Raw genomic sequence first — 16,413 nt, forward strand, 5'->3', positions numbered from 1 at the left:
AAGATCGACTCCAAGTCTAATCGATTAATATGAAAAAAAAGGTTTTTCTATTGACCCGATCAAAATTGGGTTTGATTAGGTTTGACCAATTTTGAATATTTTTAGAAATTTTAATTATTTCTAAGTAATTTAATAATTTATTACTAGATTAGATGAATTTTTAAAGGTTTGTAATGAAAAATAAATTCAAAAATTAAAAAAAAAAGTGTCTCATATCCATTGAAACATCTTTTATAAGCAATAATTTATATAATTCTGTTTTTTTCTGTGTTATGAGATTGAGATTTTTTTTATTTTAACTGTTTCATTAAAATCCAAAGTATAATTGTTACTGCTTAAAAAATATATGTTCTAATCTTCATAGGTATGAATATCTTGATTAATTTTATTTTTTATAAATTTTTAAGTAAAATTTATTCGTTATAATTTAATAATAAGGTGAACCGGTTGATTCCTCGATTGAATCAGTCGAACCATGAAACAATGAAATAACTGATTCGATCACTGATTTGATTTTAAAAACATTGGTGTTTATATATAAAAGTTATATAAAAGTGTGTGTCTCATAAAATATTGTAAGTTAAGATTAAGAGTTCGGATAGAGAGAAGAAAGAATCTGATACTTCAACTTGTAATTTTCCCCATGGATGACCCTTTCCAAGTCAGTGTATCGAAGCCTCTTCTTACTGAAAGATCAAGAAGCATTAAATATCCACCACAACCAGTAAACCAATTATATGCTTGCTAAGTTTTAGTCTAAGTCTCTAATCTGTACCTCTTTCTATTTTTTGACTTTTCTACTTGACTGACTTTCAGTACTCTATATAAACTATCACAGCTTTGCATAGTTCATGCTCATCAGAAAAATCAGCAGAGAACAGGTTTGCATACGTTTCATCATCTCTTCTCTCACCAAGGTAAATTGTTTTTTCTTTTCTTGCTCCATGGAACCTTAGCTTAGTGATACAATATTTCACCATCATTTTGCATACTCTATGCTACTGTAATTCTTTCACATTTTTATTTGGAGGTGTTTCACTGTTTGTTGACTAGGTCATGATCTTCATGTATAAATATCATAGCGGTGGTTTTGATCAACCACACTGAAAATGGGAAATTTACATAATCTAAAATTTAAAATTCTTGTAGTTTCGTTTTCACTAACATTTGAAAAAATATTTTCTATCATCAAAATGTAACAGCTTCATTGCAACCAAAACCATCTGAACTTGCTATTGAATCTTCAAGCCATCAATCCCTTAGCAATTTCAACAACACAAAACAACAAAGCAAAAATTCTATAAAAAAACAAAATCATCAAACTTTCCCTTTTTAATTTAATCCTTTTGACTGACTCATCTAAACCATAACTAATCCTAATAATGTCTTATCAACAATTGCTCTTTCAAAGCTATTCTTTGTTAATACTTTTACTCGCAAATCCTAGAAAACTTTTCATTTGTACTTGCCAAGTCAACTATCAACATTTGGAGAAAGAGATGTAGAGATCTTTAAAGAGATGTTTGGTTTGGATAATGTTTTATTATTATTTTAAAGATATATTATTTATAATATTACTGAGCATAATTGATTACTATTATGTTTGATTATAGATAATAAAAAAATACTAATATATTATTTTACTTAAATATCTTTAGATATAGTTATTCCAAAATATAATTTATATAATTTATTATATTAATTAAAAATAATATTATTTTTGTCCTAAAAAATTAATAAATAAAAATATAATTATAATAAAATTAAGATTACTTTGATAATTTTTAATAGTTAAGGTAAAACTAGTAATCAGAATACTACTTATATTATCAGTCATAACACTGTAATAGAAGATTTTTATTTTACTATAATAGACACCCGCAATTACAACTTTCTTTCAAAATTTTCCCAACCCAGGTAAGTCTTTCAACCTGTTTCTCTGCCCTTTTTTTTTTTTTTTAAGGTGATGGGGTTTTATTTTCACACAATTAACTTTGCTATTTCTTCTCAGGGATGTCGAATTTTGATGAAGTGAAGATTAACGTCGGATCAGAGATTGAGTTACATGAGAAGAAAGATGAGCTTGTGACATCTCCCCCGCAACAACAGCCTGGTCTGATTTCCATATTACGTCACAAATTATTGCATGTTGTATTATTTTATACTTCCATTGTTTGAGCATTACAGAGGTTGGCGGGACATTTTCTCTTATTTTGTTTCCAGATCTAATTATTATTTTTATATGATCAACAGCTTGACATTGTTAGTCTTTCTATTTAATAACATTAATTTATACATAATGAAAACTATAAGGTGTCTGCTTGTTAATTTTGAAGGCCATTAAATTATTCTTCTTACCAAGATTGTAGACGACATGTCGTTTAGAAACCTAATGAAATTCAGTTAGTTTGGAGTGTTGTTACAGATAGTCAGTGATCCAATGTTAAATTTGGTTTTTTTTTATATATATTAATAATCAATCCATCATTAATTAGTGTTTTTGGATTAAGAGGTATTTATTTCAATTTTAATAACATAATATTAGTGATTTGAACCGAATTTAATCTTAAATTTTAATTCGATCGGTGGATCAGAGATGTGAAAAAAAGGGGTTCAAACCAAAAAGCGAACCAAATTATTTAAAAATTATGATTTAGTTAAGATTAAGTTGAAGAATAGTTTGATTCAATTTGAAATTCAAAAAAATAGTTTAAAAATATAAATTTTTTTTTAGGTTGAAAGAAAATAAAATGTTCAATTATAAATTTTGCAGATAATACTGTTGAAAAAGATGGTGTAGAAGATGAATAATTGATAGAGGGTGCAACAGAAATGATAACAGGATCTTTTATCATTAGTGATAATGAAGAATGACTAATTATTTATTTATTAAATTTTATGTTAAACAAATTATATTTTTGATATGTTTTGTTAAATGTTGAATTGAATATTATTTGTTTAATAATGGTTATGTTGATTGGTTGATTTTATATTTTATTTAATACATATATTAGATTTTTGATTTGTTTTAGTGTTCAATAATTAATAGTACATGTGTTTGTATAATTGGATTTGTTTTATATATATGTTTTGTTTTGATGTAAAGTTAATTGTTATTACTTATTATATTTATGTTCAATAATACATATATTTTGTTAATTGTAAAAATTGAAAAGTATGCACAATATAAAATTTACTGTATAAAACATATGTAATTACTAATTAAACATAATTTTTTTAGGTTTTTACATAAAACCAGTCTAAACGGTTCAATCGACCGGTCCAAACGGTTCAACTGATCTGACCAAAACCAGTATTTAAAACGGTTTTTATCCTGGTCCGGTTTTAAAAACCTTGATTCATATCATTATGAAACTTCTCAGATAATACAGCAGCTGCAGGAAATGATTATAGTGAAGAAAAAGATAAGAATAGGAAATCACCTCCTCCTCAAGACCTGGCTAATAAGATTTTATATTTAAAGATGGACTTGTTTTAGCATCCGTACTTCGGTACTTCACCAATAAAACTTGTTCTTGTGTTTCAAATTGTACAGATGATCAAAGCATACATGAAGACTTAATCGAAACATTGTACAAAGCGGCATTGAAAGATGACTGGAAAACAGCTTATGTGGAAGTTTTCAAAAGAGATCCGTTGAACTATTCAGGATATTTAAAAGCTAGGATATCAGAAAAAGAGGGCACCGCACTTCACGTTGCAGTTGCAGCAGAGTCCTTTAGTTTCGCCCAAAAGCTTGTAAGATACATGGAGAAAGACGATTTGGCTCTTAAAAATAGTGACGGCGATACTGCATTTTTTCTTGTTGCTGCACACGGAATAGTGGAAGTTGCCAAGGCGATGTTTAGGAAGAATAATGATCTACCAGGTATCCGGGGCCGTAGAGTCCAGAAGATGTTACCGATTCATATCGCAGCTCTGTATGGCCAAGAAAAGATGATAGAGTTTCTTCATGGAGTAACGAAAGACATGACAAAACAGGACAAAGAAAAATTAAAGGAATATCTTGGAAAAGATTTGTTTGGTAAGCATCAATTATTCCTCCTATTCTGATTGCTTGTTCACTTCTTCTCATGTTTATTTTGATAAAATAATTTATTGATTATCAAAAAAATTATTTTTTTAATGGTTTGTGAACTTAGTAAATAGGTTTACGTAACACTTGTGAGAATGCAAATTGTAACATCCTAGGCAATAATCTCACATTGACCAAATACAGCTGAGATGTTGAGTATACATAAATATACTATATTGCTTAAAAATAATGAAAAAAGATTGATTAAGTAACTCATGAACTCCTAAATTGCAAAACTCAAATGATAGATTATATATCTAAAACGGATGAATTGGATATTACAAATGAGACCACCCATAAACTACATAAAAAATAAAAACACTGATTTTAGGTATGTATGACAATAATGTATTGATTAGATAAATAGTAATTGATGCACTTAGAAATTGATAAACTTCGCCAATTTAATGTACAATATAATTTATTTTTTATCAAACTTATTAAATTGCGTTACATATATTTATTTCATATTTTTTTATCAAACGTACAAAAATTCTGTTACAATACCTTAATCTTATATATTTATTTCATTAATTAAGTTGTAATACTTCTTAATGGATTTCCCAAAAAATTATCTGCAGAAGAGAGGGATAGTGCAACAGAAAACGAGTTACATCGAAACATGGACGAGGATATGACAGAGCCTCCCGTTGGTATTATTCCATATTATCTTGTCAACGTCATGAAATTAATTGCTTTTATTTTTCTACAACAAAAACAGAATTAACTTGTATATCCAATATTATATGTGCATTAAATTTATTATAAAGTTTGGCTAAATGGATGTGCATATTACAACTGTTAAAAGAAATGGTCTATCTAAAGAAAAAGCTGAGTCTGAGACATCCTTGGTTGACTTGGTTGAAGGGAGGTGGGTTTATTGTGTGTTCCATCCGCAGAACCGCTGACGAGGGGAGATTACTGTTGAGTTTGTTGTGGCTTTCATCCTTAGATGCGTTGGGTTTGTTGTGAGATCCATCTCCCAAACCCCGGATAAGCGGAGGATTGTTAAGCGATCAAGGGAAGTTACAGTTGGATTTGTTGTGCGTTTTATCTCCGTATCCGTAGATAAGAGGGAGGATTGTTAAGTGAACCAGGGATATTAGTGTTGGATTTGTTATGAGTTTGATTTATGGATCGCCAGATAAGGGGATGATTGTTAAATATCCGGCGTTGATTGGATTTGAGTATATAAATACAAGGGAAAACAGGAAGAAGGCTAATAGCACCTCATGGAGCCAGCCGTAGATAAATGTTAGCAATGGCTGATAGATAGTTCACATATGTTCAGTGTTACTCAGTTACAATGAATTTGGTTTTATATATAAACCATTTTTTTTTAAATGTCATCTTTACAGATGATGAGACCATACACGAACAACTGCACAAAGCGGCATCGAGGAATGACTGGTTCACAGCTTATTCGGAGATTTTTGGGGGAGATAGGATAAAAATTTCGAAATATGCAACTGCTAGTTTAACAGATAACAACGACAACGCTCTCCACATCGCAGCTGCAGCAGGTTCTTCTATTTTCATTTATTTTCTGCGAAAATATATGAGCGAGACTGATTTGGAAAGGCTAAATGCCGACGGCAATACTGCTTTTTATCTTGCCGCTAAATATGGAAGGTTTAAATGCGCTGAGCTGATGTTAGATATAAACAAAGAGTTGCTAGTTTTCCGTGGAAAAGCTAACGTACTACCAATTCAGATAGCAGCTCAGCAAGGCCGCATAACGATGGTGAAATTCCTTTATAATGTACATTATGATGCCACTGATTTGAGAAGATTAAGTCAAGAGGATTGCGAGAAATTGCTTCCCAATCTAATTTGTAGAGCTGATTTGATTGGTAAGTATCCTTTACACATATTAGAATGTTAACCTTTTGTCACTTGTAAGGATTTTATCCAAACTAAACTAGTGGCTAGTTTGAGCTTGGATAAAAAAATATAATATTAAGTTCAAATTTAAATGTAAACTTTATTAATAGTTTGAATAGTATTATTAGAAAGATTAACAATATCACTAATGAAATAAATAGTATTATCGAATGATTAAATAAGCTGTTTTGATGCAAACAATTAAACTGGAACTCTAACTTAAAATCGGTTTGTTTGAGTTGAATTGTATATTCAATTAAATGAGCTTGAATAAGATCCATTTCGTTGATATCAAATATGTATAACATGTGACTTTTTTGACATTGATTGTTATTTCTTAGGTATTGCATGGAAATTGTTGAAGGAATACCCGAATATAGTCACTATTAATATAGCAAATGGGAGGAGGGGAGAGGAAACATTTTTGCATGTCTTGGCTCAAACACATTTGATGTCTCCTGAGTTGTCCAATCAAAATAAGAAAGGACTAATCCGAAGATTCTTAAATAAGAAAAGACTAATTCAAGGACTCTTAAATAAGAAAAGACTAATTCAAAGATTCTTCAACAAATGTTAGTGGCTTTAATCCTTTAACACTTTTTCTTTTTATTTATATATATATTGTTCTCTTGGGTTTTATTATAACTTTTTTGATATTGATTGTTATTTCTTAGATGTTACGTGGAAATTACTGAAAGAACACCTGAATATAGTCATGGTTAATACAGCAAATGGGAGGAGGGGAGACAAAACATCTTTGTATGTCAGATTCTTAAATAAAAAAAGTTTAATCAAGAGATTCTTCAACAAATGTTAGTGGCTTTAATTCTTTAATATTTTTTCTTTTTATTCATATATATTGTTCTCTTGGGTTTTATTATAACTTTGCGTATGTTTCCGGCTGAGGATGGGGTTAGATTTTAGTGTGTAAATACTAGAAAAAGTCCATTCCTCAACCTAACCCCTAAAGAAAGAGAGACCCTTTAAGAAGTGGTACTAAAACCCAATCGTAACAATTTCACCCAGAATCTATGGAAGTGACTAATTGACATAAAAATCAAATTAGTAATTCATTGCTTCTTTACTAAGTGATCTGATTGACAGCCCATTGCTTCGTTAGGGTTGGCTGAGTTTGAATTAGCGATTAAATCAATTTTCGATCACAAATTCACAATTCCTCACAAAAACAAGGGCCCCCATACAAAACTGCCCAAACAAGCGCTTGATCTACTCAAACAACTTTTGGACAAAGTAAATTTTCGTGACGATTGGATGCATGAAGTGATCAAAGTTTCTGTCAGACACGAGAACGTTGAATTTTTAAGCTTGATTATTTGTGACTATTTTGAGTTGATGAAAGGAGATCGAGAAACAGCTGGCTTAATATTTTCCAATGCTATTTCAAAACGTCAAAAGGATATCTTCCAACTGCGAAAGCTTTTACGACCATCATTTACGAGACAAATACTTGACTACAAAGATGATCACGAAAACAACATCTTGCATTTGGCTGGAAAGTTGAGCCCACCTGAACAACTCGATCCTATTTCTGGAGTAGCTCTACAGCTACAGCAAGAGTTGATGTGGTTTAAGGTAAATGTTTATAGCAGTTATTATATATATAATTTCATTTCTGTGTACTAAATGATATGTTAAATATAGGAAGTGAGTAACATGGTGGATGCATCGAAAGCTTATGAGAAAAATAAAGATGGAAAAACCCCAAAAGCCTTATTTGATGAGGAGCACAAACAATTGAAGGAAAAAGGCGAGCAATGGATGAAGGACACTGCAAATTCATTCATGATTGTGGCAACACTTATTGCCACTGTGGTTTTTGCTGCAGCTTTCACAGTACCTGGTGGCACCAATGAAGAATCGGGAATGCCTCGTTTTTCCAATCAACTTTCCTTCAGAATTTTCGTATTTGCAGACGCAATATCTCTGGTGTTATCCGTTTACTCCCTTTTAAACTTCTTAGCTATTCACACTTCCCCATATGCAGAAAAAGATTTTCTTCTGGAGTTACCTAAGAAGTTGGCGGTTGGACTGTTGACCCTTTTTCTATCAATAGCAGCAATGATGGTGGTGTTTTGTACAAGTATTTTCATTGTTCTCAATGTTGAAAATATTTGGGTTCGTATTCTGCTTAGTGTGAGCGCTTCTTTACCAGTCTTGCACTTCGCCAAGATGAAGAGGCGACTCTTGTTCGATGTAGTGCATAAAACCTCTGAAATGAAGTCTATTTTGAAGGAAGGGAAAAGAATGAAGGGGGCATACTGAGTGCTGGAAACGTAAATCATGTAACCTGGAGGGGAATGCATGCATGTTCCTTAAGACGATTATATTTATCAATGAAAATATAACTTTTCATTTCTATTTCTTTTACGAATTTATTTTATTTTTTTTCAGAGAATTGCTTTTAATTAAGGATTTTTTTTCTTATGTATGTACTTGGTTGTCTTTAAAAAAAAAATAAAAAAGCAATATAATTTGTAAACATTTTTTAATGTACAATTAAGTATACAGATGATGTGTCTTTATATAATTAAGTATTATTTTATTTACATATAATTTGTGTACTCAATCGTGCTTTGTGCATATATTTTTTTGAAAAATAAAATCAAAATGTGTGCACAAACAATATGTTTCTTCTAAATGAGTCAAGTATAACATATTATTTTACTCAATCCATATATTGTTTATTTTAGATACACAATCGTATTTTGGGTCTTTTTTGTTTTACTTTTGGGTTTTACCAATGCATTTTTTGCCAAAAGGAGATGTGGGATTTGCGTACTTTTGGGTTTTATCAATATCAAATTTACTTATAGGTGATATGAGATTTGTCTAAATGTATTATATTCATTTTTTGTGAGAGTTTGTTTTACCTTCAGTCAAGAAAACATGCAAAGTGATTGTGATACCATAATCAATGCAAACCAAATTACTATAGAAGCAAACACTGAATTTGTGTACAGAAATCTCGAGGAGATGACAAAATAACAGAAGAACAAACTTGCACTATATTGATCAAAATAACTGAAATCCGTCGCTCTTTTCTCTCATGTGGTTTTTCCTTTTATATATAATTTTCCTTTTTCTTGTCGTTTTCGGCAGCATACAGTTGCTCTTGCTCCCATTAGGGAAGCTTTTTCAATTAACAAATGAGATCATTTTTTCTCGCCTTTCTTTGTTAATTGCATTGCATGTGACCTCGTACAACATCTGATCATGGCGTGTTGATGAGATATAACTTAATCTTATTTTACTTTTTGTGATTGACAGTAATGAAAACGACCCAACCACTTATTCAAAATATGAAATAGAAAAAAACAAATCAAACTCTGTCCCTTAGTAATTAGGGCATAAAAAGGCTTTCATGTTTCTTCATCAAATTATTTCCAAATGTTTTTCACACCCAAACTAAAATCAAAGATAATTTTTCATGTTTTTAAATATGAAAAGTTTAATTTCTCATTAGTTAATTTCATTTATTTATTTTTCTTGGCCGCCACCCCCATAAACACATTCTCTTATTTGTCTGCAATCAATCATTGGATTGATGGCCCTATCATCTTAGTCATTTGACTCATGATTTTAAAAATTGGATTGGATTGACTAGTCCGATTTATTCATCAAAGTAAAAACTCAGGTTTAACCCGATCAGTAGAAAAAAAAATTAATTGTTTTTTTTTTAAGTTTATTATTGGGATTTTAACCCAATACCTAATCTAGTAATTTTGAGTATGTATAACATCAAATTAAATTTATTTATATATTTAAATGATTCATATTATATATTCAATAATTAATTATATAAAAATATTTTGAATATTATTTTTAAACAATTAACTGATTTGAATACTGATCTAGTTTGAATATTAACTAGATTGTCCTTTTCACAAGGTCAACATCAAATCTAGCTCTAAAAACATTAATTTGGCCTATTTTTGTATAAACTATTAATCTTAAAGAAAATGAAACGAAAATTATAATGAAACTAGACTCATTAAATCGTTTGGTTAATTGTTGTTATACTTCTCTTCTCAGTCGCTCCAACCCTAGTTTTACATTCCCAAAATGCTCTTTTAATCTGTCCAATTTTTCCATCATTAATCCATGAATGTCTCTTCAAAAGATTATCAAAAAAATGTTTGAATCTATGAGAAATTAAGAATAGATTGTTATAACTTCACTCCTGATCGTTGAAACCCTTATTGTGGTTGGTAGAAAACTCATTCTCAAGGACAATTAATGGATTATCTCCCACCATCCCTTCATTGTTGTCACAAACCCACTGTCAAATAACTGATCTTCCTCCTAACCAAAACCCATCTGTTTCTTTGCTAAACCCAAAACCACTAGAGGTGGATACAAACCGGATTGATCTCAAACATATTTTAATTAGAGTTTAATTTGAATTCGTTGAGTCAAAATTAAGTCTAATTGGAATGAAAAATGATTCAACTCAGTTCGGTTCGAATATGACTCGAGTTGGTAGCTTGATTCGAATTTGTAACTCGAATTTAATGTTCAAGTTCATGGCTTGATTTAGTTTTTGCTAGAAATATTTCACACCATCAATTCAGATCTCTATACAGGTTTTGAATAAAAATAGTACTGTTGAGAGATATATTTCACGCTATGACTTCAGAACTCCATACATGTTTGAATAAAAATAATATTGCTAAAGATGAAATTAACCAAATATATATAACAAAGAAAGACATAAAAATACTGCTAAAGATGAAAGATGGTGCACCGATGACAGCAACACAAGGGTGTGTAATCGAAGTTGAATTCTTTCCCGGTGAACTAGAAAGATAGTTAGAAGGAAGATCCAAGGAAAGATGAAATAGTTTATACAATTTGGTCTATTTTTGTATAAACTATTAATCTTAAAGAAAATAGGATAAAAATTATAATAAAGCCTTTAACCTAATCTATCCTCTTAAATCGTACAGTTAATTATTGTTACGAAAGACCTTAGCATGGATTGTTTCATGATGGTAAGCAATATATAATTTTAGTAAATTCTATATAATTTTAATAAATTTAGTATTCCAAGTTGGATTTTAATGAAGAAATTATTGCAAAAATTAAGAAGAAATTGAACGACAATAACACTATCCTAGTTGCGCAAATTATTGATGCATGCATTAATTAATGGTTACCAGTTTTCCATGATTCAACAATACAAACTAAAAATTAAAGAGGAGAAGCAACATTAGCATCCAAATTTCTAAGCTTAACAATAGTGAGGGAGACTTTCAAAATAGTTGTTTTAATTTTTTTTTTTTGGCCAAAGGACTATTTCTCACCCAAATTATGCGGTTTTCCAAGTTTTCCCCTATTAACTTTAAAAATCTCATTTACTCACCTATGAGCTATTAAAATTAACTAAGTCTGTTAGTTATATCATTTTCCCCCTAAACCCTAAAAACTAATAATTTTTCCCTTAACTTAAGTTTTAAAAAACAGCATTTTCCCCCATAGGGTTTCCAATTTCATATTCAAATTTCTAGCATTGTTTCTTTCTCTCCATCGACCTCCAGGTGACACCTCTTCCTCTCCAGCATGATCTCCTTTCAACGATTGTCTTGGGCATGTTCATCGACGAAGACGAGTGGTCTTCATCGAGTTAGTCTAGAGATGAAGACAAGGTTTTTGTCAAAGACCGTGCCTAGGACAACTGTCAAAAGGAGGCCACACCAGAAAGGAAGAGACGTTGTCTGGAGGTAATCGGAGAGGAAGAAACAATGTCAAAAAATTGAAAACCCTAAGGGGGAAAACGCTATTTTTTAAAAATTGGGTTGGGAAAAATTATTAGTTTTTAGGGTTTAGGGGGAGAAAATCAAATTTAAGTTTATTTTTAATAATACAGGTAAAATGACAATTTTACCCCTGAAACCTTTAATTTTAACCTCTCACGGGTGGGTAAATAGGATTTTCAAAGTTAACGGGAGAAAACTTAGGAAAACAGTATACCTTGGGTGGGAAATAGTCCTTTAGCCTTTTTTTTTTGGGTCCTAAGTAATGTTTAAAGTGGGATTGTGAATTTTCTTATAAGACCTACCAACATAGCGATGTTATATTTATCAAGTAAAATAATTAATTGAAATGCAAAATAATTTTGTAGGATGCTAACTTTCTCATTTCTTAGAGGATAAATAAAAAAATAAAATTATAATGTTCATTAATCAGAATCACAGTTGGATTTTAATTAAATTATTTATATATAATATAAATATGATTAAAACATAATTTTTTGTTATCTATGATAGTTAAATTATGTATCATATTGTGTATCAAAAATTTAATTTTGTGTATCATGTATTGAATATCGGTTTGTATCGTATAATATAACTTTAAAAAATAAATAGAATATTAATAAAATAATAAAATAATTCTAATTAATGCGTTATCATTTTGAATAATATCATAGATACTCTTGAAAATTTAAATTCTCTCATATGTATTGAATAATAGAACTTCATCATTTTCTCTAAAAAATAGATTGATTTATATCGATAATCTGTATCATATTAATTCAATACACTTCATAATACATATTATTTTACTCCTATATCATATCATATTGTAGAATACTGATAACTATCTTGTTAACACTTTGAGTAGATTGTCGACTACATTATCAACCTTTAAATAAATGTCTTACTCTACAACTTTAAGATAAACTAATTTGCCAATTAGAGTGGCACAAAATTAATTGTTCACATGATCAAGTGGCAAGTTGCAAAAATTTTATGTTGGAAAACCACATCGGCAACAAAATTGGATACTAAACGTCAACAGTCAAGTCACATCAATGACGTTGATTGAAAAATACTGGTTTCTTTGATGCTTCAGCCCCTGACTCCATTTTATCATCTTTGATTGAAATAAATGACAATTTATTTTTGAAATTTCCCATTGATTTAAATATTTTTAGATTATAATATAAATAAATAAAAATTTTTATCTTAAATTTAGATTATAATAATCATTATTTTAACAATAAAATTATATATATATGTATATATTTTTTGAGTGTATAAATTAACTTATAGTCTTTTATCTGTTAGTTGATATTTTTGAAGTTGCAAAAAGTATACTGTCCACACGATCAAAGGGCAAGTTACACAAAATTTACGTCTAGAAAACTACATAAGCAACAAAAATGAATTAGTCTACCTCTGTCTTTTTAAATTTCATCGTTAAATTTGAAGACAATAACACTTTTTAGTCAAGTCAAGTATAGAATTTTAATCATTTGAAATTTAATAATTCAAGATAAAGACAACACTTCAAAACATTATATTCACAAGTTGGGCTTTGGATCAAGAAGAATGTAAAGTTGCCTGGCGAATGATATGCAAAAACATCTAACTTGTATAAGTGAGGCACTAGAGCAGTGCTGCATTTCATGCCAGCAAAGCAGATAACAAAAGCAGAACAAACAAAAATGTTACTACCACCAAAAGAAAGGTAACACAAATGATGGTTACCTGGCCAAATGAAGAAAGTTGTCGCTATGTGATATCAGTCCAAACTGCATCCATCGTAGAATCACAAATACAGGAAACAAAGGTAAAAAAATAAACAACAATTATCAAGTAGATTCATAGTGGACCCAAAAATTTTACGTTTTTAATTCTTTGAATTTAGTACCTCACTTCCCCAAATCCAATACCTAGATTTTTAGATGTTCTGTGAGGTCATATTTTAAAGACATTGTCATTGCCACCTGGTACAGTGAAGGCTAGAGCAAACGTCACTGTGGCAATAAGAGTTGCAACAACCATACATGAAGATGCTGTGTCTTTCATCCATTTTTCCTCTTCTCGTACAAGTTTTCTATGCTCCTCTGAAAACAGTATCTGAGGGATCCGACCCTCCGAATTTTACGTTTCTCTGTAAGACAGTTGCAAACCTTCTTAACTTTCTACAATTAATGCCAAAAGAATAGGTCATTAGGATTCATACATGGTTAATCAGTGTACTAATGGATAAAAAAAAAAAAATTGGTCTGTTATGATTATAATTGGTTTAAATGAATCGTGTTTATATGATGGCATTTTAGTTTGTTTGTATCTGTTAGTATCCAACCGTTTGTGCAAGTTTCGTAGTTGAAAGGTAACTGACCTTGAACCAATGCAACTCTCGCCTAAGTAGCAGAGCTGCACCCGAATAAATTTTGAGTCTATCTGGAAGGGCAAGCTTTCCAGCCAAATGCAACATATTATTCTTATTTTCATCTTTGTAAGTGGTTGTTAGATCTTTATGAGCACTAATCTCATGAATCAGATTAAAAATGTTTTTCTTACGATGCATCACTGCATTAAGAAATATGTTTCGATTATGATCATTGATTTTCCAAATAAGGTCTGGATACATTGGAATCAATACTTTTATGAATTCAATATTTCCCATCTCTGTGGCTGTAAACAACAATCGTGAAGGTTTCCGAGTCAATTCTCCAATTTTTTCAAGGATTGCCCTGAAATGTGGAACTCAATGATGCATATGTGAGTCAAGGAGAAAAATATAGCAATGGCAGTGAGAACTTAATGGCCAGGGATGGAGTTACTAACAAGAGTATATGTACCTTTGCCATATTCCAAGCTGACTTCCTCATAAAAATGTTGAAAGCTTCCAAGCCAATACATGAAGAGCCGTCTCTCTTTTCTCATCTCAAGCTGCAACCAATTCAGGATGTTTTTAATCAAGTCCAAAGCCAAATCTGTCAAAAATTAACTCAAGCTAATTCAGAATTGTGACAAAGAATGAGATTTGATGAAAACTATAAGAAAGTAAGGTAAGAGGTGAGTAAAGATACCAGGGCATTGATGACTGCAACAAGAAGCTCAATGCGATCTTCTTCATTTAGATACTCTTGCTGGGTCACAGAACAAAGATACCAGGGCATTTCTCTGTGGTTTAACAAAGCAGCCAAACACAAAGGTGTAGCTCCCTTGCTGCCTCAAATCGATGGCAACCTTTTGTTCTTATCAGCCATTACCTCCGCAATCTTTTTGATTCTAGAGATGGCAGCAAAGCAGAGAGCTGTATTGCCAACCTTGTTCTGCAGTGCCAGGTCTTCAGGTGTCATGATGTTTACAAGCTCCTACACAAATATTGTATGTCTAGCTCCAACAGCTATATGCAGAGCAGTCTCCAAGTTTCTTATGATCCTGGCAAATACTGCTTATGGATTCAAAATCAAAAACTCTCTTGCAAATTTCCAATCACCTTTAGGAGCCGCATTATGCAAAGGAACAAAAGCAGTAAAACAATTCCTTTTGTACATCTTCTGCACAAAAAGGGTTAGCTGGACTGTTTTTTGCTTTTCATTATATAAATAAGAGAGATGTTGGATATATATGGACATCCCAAATCACTTGAGATGATAAGACAACACTGGCTACATAGCATATGAGTATCCTAAGCTAACAATATTTTGAGAGTGAGTCAAATGATTAAACCAAGATATTACAAAATTGGAAAGACAGTTGCAACAACATACCTGACTTCAAGAAGGGATGCATTTATTAGATAAAAGGTCGACGTGGGCTTTGCTCGTTGCTCTAATGATTCATGGTAACTCTACAGATCGCATGAGCACTATGTTGGCGACGTATTATTCAAATTCCTGCCCTATCAACTTTTGATGGTCGGATAAAGGCCTACCATAGTGGTGATGAATGATGGAGAACTAGAGTTCGATTCCTGAGAGGGAGCCTGAGAAATAGTTACCACATCTAAGGAAGACAACAAGTGCACAAATTACCCAATCTTGACACGAGGAGATAGTGACAATAAATAACCATACCAGACTCTTTGACCTTGGTAATTGGAATGAGTACAATCTAAATCCCTTAACAAGGATCCATTGGAGGGCAAGTCTAGTGTCAATAGCAACAATAATTCCAGCTCCACTATTTAAGTTGTTATAGTTAAAAAGTTTGTAGTTGGACCTTAGGTTGAGTCGATCAGTCCGTCTTATGATGTGCACTAGTCAGCTTGTTCCTTCTTGTCCTACTATTGTTGGATAAGAACAAGTACTTAGCAATGATCCGAAATTGTGGAGGGATGATACCACTTCAAAGAGTAGCTTCATTAGGGCATACAGATGTTGTAAGGTTCCTTACATTTTCACTGATCAAAGTCAACTACAAAATGAGGATCACATCAATTTGCTCATCACTTTTATTAACACCAATTTTCGCTGTATGAGGTATTATCTATGTCATGTCAGTAAGATGATTTGACTACCTAATTGCACTGATATAAGAGGTAGTATCTTGCTTTACATTGTTTACTTAAGAAGATACATAAGGTCTTTTGCCCCCACAATGTTTGTTTAAAAGACTTGCAAGAGATTTTTTCTTATAAATAGGTTACTTTGTTTTTATATATAATAATCTAAA

The 16,413-nt window shown here is 31.1% G+C and overlaps 1 protein-coding gene across 8 annotated transcripts in view; it reads left to right on the top strand.

Moving 5' to 3' along the window:
* Window positions 1-2,003: 2,003 nt before the first annotated feature.
* LOC123226865 overlaps window positions 2,004-16,413 on the top strand; it is a 28,567-nt gene continuing 14,157 nt past the window's right edge. For all 8 annotated transcript variants that reach the window (XM_044651389.1, XM_044651395.1, XM_044651397.1 and 5 more), the window contains exon 1: window positions 2,004-2,113. In XM_044651389.1, coding sequence (XP_044507324.1) covers window positions 2,014-2,113 — 100 coding nt within the window. In that variant the 5' untranslated portion in view covers window positions 2,004-2,013. The remainder of the gene's footprint in view (window positions 2,114-16,413) is intronic.

This window comes from Mangifera indica, chromosome 10 (genome assembly GCF_011075055.1).
Source record: "Mangifera indica cultivar Alphonso chromosome 10, CATAS_Mindica_2.1, whole genome shotgun sequence".
Classification (NCBI taxonomy): Eukaryota; Viridiplantae; Streptophyta; class Magnoliopsida; order Sapindales; family Anacardiaceae; genus Mangifera; species Mangifera indica.